General features: G+C 37.9%; 1 protein-coding gene across 1 annotated transcript; it reads left to right on the top strand.

Annotated features, from left to right (window-relative positions):
- Window positions 1–282: 282 nt before the first annotated feature.
- cldn2 (claudin 2) lies at window positions 283–2,750 on the top strand. The gene is made up of 2 exons (XM_026328884.1): window positions 283–396; window positions 1,919–2,750. Exon 2 carries the CDS (start codon window positions 1,929–1,931, stop codon window positions 2,748–2,750), a length of 822 nt encoding a protein of 273 aa, XP_026184669.1. The 5' UTR covers window positions 283–396; window positions 1,919–1,928.
- The last annotated feature ends 2,449 nt before the right edge of the window (window positions 2,751–5,199 follow it).

Raw genomic sequence — 5,199 nt, 5'->3', positions numbered from 1 at the left:
AATTTAAAGGACTGTGTTTTTTTCTTAAACAGCATTTGTTCTGAAAGTGTATTTTGGCTCCCTTGGTCCAGAGCAGTCAGCAGAGTAAGTGCCATTTAGAAGTACAGCAGCAGCACAACAGCTGCGACTATGTCAAGGTCTGAGGAAGCAGTCAGACTCTGATACAGCAAACAGGGGGAAAAAAAACACATTTTTTTTCTACTCGACAACCAGGAGGAGATTCAACAGAAATACCACTGGTGACTACAATCTGTACAGTCTGCTGACTCTATTGTCTTCATCCTCCTCCTCCTCACCCTTCACTCCAGCACAACTTTAGCTCCTGCAGCAAACCAACATAATCAAATCTGAGACTAGCCCAGCGCCTGGCTCTTCCGTAACCTGCAGCAGTCTCAGGTAATGCATGAAAGTGGTGTGTGTGTGTGTGTGTGTGTGTGTGCAAAATAGTACTGTATTTGAATGTGGGCTACACACAATATTATTTCATAATGAAAAAGGCATTTAACTTTGTATTAATACAGTAATTCTAGAGGAAAGATTGCTGTATTTGCTTGAATGCCAATTAGCAGCATTTAAATACTATCTGGTAATCAGATTTCAAATCATCATGTGACTATTAATAGAGTTGTCAGATGAGTACCTGTAGCTGCTGTAGTCCAAATCACTGCAAAATCAGAAGAACAATAAAGAAATATTACAAAATGTTATGAAAATGGCACCAAGCTATGGAAGAACAGTATGAAGCTAAATGAACAATAATATATATATATATATGGTCCACAATGTATAATATAAAATATATCCTGAATTTTTAAATGGGGATTAATTAAATTAATCTAAACTCATTTTATTTTATCTAATCTCAACTCACAGGAGTGTTTGCAGTGGTGGTGTGTTTATCCACAGTCTAATTTCTTAGTTGTTTTAGCCTTTGTGGTTTGAGTTGAGTAGCATTTGTGTTGGTGTAAACTTTGTATACATTGTAAACATTGCCAAAAACATAGACTAGGCTAGAGGTCAGGATCAATACAATGTTCAACATGGAGTCTTTCCGTCTGTAACTGAACAGATAAGGAGAAAAATACTTTCGCATCAGCTCAGAATCTGAGAAATGTAACTTTCTGACATCCATATTATTAAAAGCAGCTTAATATGGAGAAACAAGGGACCAAAAGCCACCTTGCTGAAAACACTAACGATACAATCATTAGCATTAGTGATGTGAATTGTTAGTAGAGAACACAGTCATACAGTCACCTGGTGAGCTCCTCGATAATGGACGTTTAGCAGTTTTGCTGATGAAAATGGTAAATTAGTTGTCACAACTTCTTAGCTAAATAACACACAGCTAATCACGGCTTGTTAGCTTGCTAGCTAACACTGTTAGCTAGGACAGTAGCTAACGTGAGCTATATTCATTTAAAGTGGTTTTAAGTGGTTGTTTATTTATGCAGCAGTTGTGTTTCTGAATTAGCTTGTTTGACAGTTAGCAAGCTCAAGCTAAAAACCAGATGGTTGCTCAGGTTAGCCAAGCTAAATACGACAGTGTGGTGCCGGATAACATTTAAATAACGTTAAGTAATGAAATGATAAAAGTGTCCTCAGACCTCCTACTATACACATTATTTGTAGTACACGATCCTGTGTTAGCAAGTCATTGATTTTATAGTTTTTAAATGGCTAACAACCTATCTGACATTATATAGCATTATATTACATAGACACTAGACTGGGCTCAGATTCTTTGCATTTGTTGTAATTATGTTTTGGATTTTGATGTGAATGCTATTTGCTATTTGAACTTGTGATTACATGAACCCCAATGCTGCTGACAAATTATTTATTCTTGTGACTTCCTCTGGAATTGGCCTCTCTGGGTCATCTTGTTCTGTGTGTGCTTTTGCGTCTCCTCCATCAGAGTTGTGGCCATGGCATCAGCAGCTCTGGAGCTCATGGGCTTCTTCCTGGGCCTGCTGGGGATGCTGGGTACTCTGGTCATCACAGTGCTACCATACTGGCAGACTTCTGCCCATGTCGGCTCAAACATTGTCACAGCTGTGAGCAACATGAGGGGCCTCTGGATGGATTGTGTCTACCAGAGCACCGGGGCTTTCCAGTGCGAGGTCTACAATTCCATGCTGGCCCTGCCGTCCGACATGCAGGCCTCTCGTGCCCTCATGGTGATCTCAGTGGTGCTGTCAATCCTCGCCATTGCCATGGCTGTTCTGGGGATGCAGTGTACCGTGTGCCTGGAGGGCTCTGGTCCAGTTAAAAGTCGTGTTGCCGGTGCTGGTGGTGGCTTATTCCTTGCTGCAGGCTTCCTCGCACTGATTCCTGTGGCATGGACCACACATGAAGTGATCCAGACCTTTTACCGTCCAGACATACCTGCTAGTATGAAGTATGAGCTGGGGGAGTGCCTGTATGTTGGCCTTGCCTCCGCACTCATCTCCATACTGGGTGGAGGGATGCTGTGTGTCTCATGCTGTGAGGAGCAGGATGGTGGCCGTGGGAGACACCACGGTGGAGGGTATCCATATCCAGTGGGAGGTGGTGTGATGGGCACAGGGGTACGAACGACCTCACAGACTTACCCCAACCCCTCCCTGCAGGTAGGGGGCATCAACACAGCCAGCAGGGGGCAGACACTCATCCGCAATAACACTGGCAGCTCCCAGTCGACTACGCGTGAAGTCCAGGGAACTAAGAAGCCCGCTGCAGAGGGATACGACATCACAGGATATGTTTAAGGATATTGTCACTCCAACACACCTATAAAAATGGCTCCTGGCCATTTCTGTTGAGCTAAACATATTTATATGTCAGATTTAATCAAATGTGGTCATATGCTTGTTGAAACAAGGTAAATGAAATACATGACATACTGTACATGAGGGAAAAGTCAGCGAATATCTCTAGAATCTGGATTGTCTCAGTGTATTTTTGGCCTTTTTCTCAACAATGAAACATCGTCTTATTTGTGTTGTTTGCTTTGTCTGTAATACCCAGCAGGTTTATGTATGTACAAAAATGAAAATTTGGAAATGTTTGGTGCAACATGGTGACTATTCATAAAGTCCATGTTTTGACTGGACATATATGATACATTCCAACGATCCAGATTAGATCACAGAAATTTGCTATTGAGGGCCATCTTTTTTGTCTAGAAATACCAATACAGTGGTTGCTTCGGCAGTGTGACACATGCAGGTTCTGACTGAAAAGAAATTTTTTCTTTGTTTTGGATTCTTTGACCGAGCATGTCAGTATGGCCAGAAAGATTTAGATTTTCAATTGACTATTAATTACTTCATTATTTGGACATTAGAGTGTTGCATTTTTTTGCAGCATCTGTGAAAATTCTCAAAAACTCTCATTCAACCTTAACCTATAACCATAATGTTTATTTTGAACACTTTAAGCTTTTTTTCTTTTTCCCAACTAATTAACATTAAATCCAAATCAGCACTTAACTGCCTAAATAACTTTCCAAAGGCGTTTTCACATTAATTAATATCGTGCCTTATTATCATAGCATGCAAGTGTTATGTCAATTTGTGTTAACGGGTGCCATCTTTATTTTTTTTTATGTCTATTCATCTGAAGATCTCTAAACTGGATTACAACTGATTAATATTGTGTCTCACAATTTTGCATATAAACTAAAAAAAAAAATAGTTCAAATGATCTCTTAGGATCAGAATCGGGTACTATCAGGAACCTCTGCTGATCATCAGGAATATATTTCAAGTACAGGAAACAAGCAAAATGTGTCCTGTGTATTTCTTTTTTCTTTTGTGAAATAAATACAAACTTTTTCTACGCATTGGTCGAACATTTTTTGTCTAACCTCTTATTTATTGCACCACTGGCAGCTGCAAATATTTTGACCTGTCACAGGTACAGTTATTATCATTCATGATGTTTCTGCTTGATTTAGGTGTCCTAATAACTGTGAACGGGTAGCAGCTGTTGTTAATGTTATTAAATACACCTGTGTTTAAAAGTCAACAGTGTTACTTCCTTGAATGTTTTAATTTTAAAAGATATCAAATATCAAGATATCAAATTATTCTGAATTTCCTTAAACCCCATAATATAAACTCAGAACTGGCAAGCAAAGGCCATTATAAAGCATACAAAGACTGCTGGTGTTTCAACTGGTGTTTTTATAGTTTGTAATGGGAAAAAGATCACAGCCTTGAACTAAAGACAAACATGATCAGCACAAACAAAACTAAATAAACAAAGTCACTTCTCGTCTTATCAGTATGTAGTTTAAGTTTGACTTACAGGTGGATCCTCACACCAAAATGCACAGGACAACTTGGTCAATTTGGCAACATGGGAAGAGTTGTTCTCATTGCCATTCAGTACATTAATGGTAAACACGCACCAGACATGTCAGCATGGAGTATTGACCTTTTTTTGCTTGTTCAGCCAAATGCCACTCAAAATGATGTGACACTACAGAAGCACATTGACAATGCCATGTTTGTCCTATTGCCAATATTTCAATAATAATTGATTAACATGAAAAGTTAACAATTAATACACAAAATTGGTATAATTCAAACAGTAGTTTATAAAATGTTTATTTCTATGTAAATTTTAATTTCTTCAAGCTCATGCTTGGCCCTTCAAAAATAAAAACATTTAAGAACAAGATCAGATATCTGTCTTGACAGTAAAGATCATATAGATCAGTGATGTAGGACATCAGTGACATTAATGTTAGGAAAAAGAATAAAATATGCAGTGACACATAATAAGCATTCTGCGTGTTTGTGTTTAACCTCTGAGTATACGGATTCTGTTTTCATTTTGTGAGACTTCAACAACTAAATGGCTCCATCTAACGTCCAACAGTAAAATAACACATAAGTGTCCAGAAAAGCATTTTAATTAGCCTCCATATTACACAGCAGTTGATAATCATGCAGATTGATTGTGTATTAACTCTGCCAAAAAACATCTGGGTATTGTGTCTCTTTAGTCGTGTTATTTATACAAGTAAACAACCAAAAATAAATTTAACAGGAATAAATTAGTACTATTGTTCTACTTGCTTTTCAGGTTTATTGTCTTTAGTTTTTCCTGCATTTGTTAGTGTTCTTATTGTAATTTGCGTTTTTTTAAATGTATTTTTTAAACCTGTTTATATATATATATATATATAAAATAAAAACACTGTATTAT

This window comes from Mastacembelus armatus, chromosome 14 (assembly GCF_900324485.2).
Source record: "Mastacembelus armatus chromosome 14, fMasArm1.2, whole genome shotgun sequence".
NCBI lineage: Eukaryota > Metazoa > Chordata > Actinopteri > Synbranchiformes > Mastacembelidae > Mastacembelus > Mastacembelus armatus.
The sequence above is the reverse complement of the archived record's forward strand: the minus strand, read 5'-3'. Positions and strand labels throughout refer to the sequence as shown.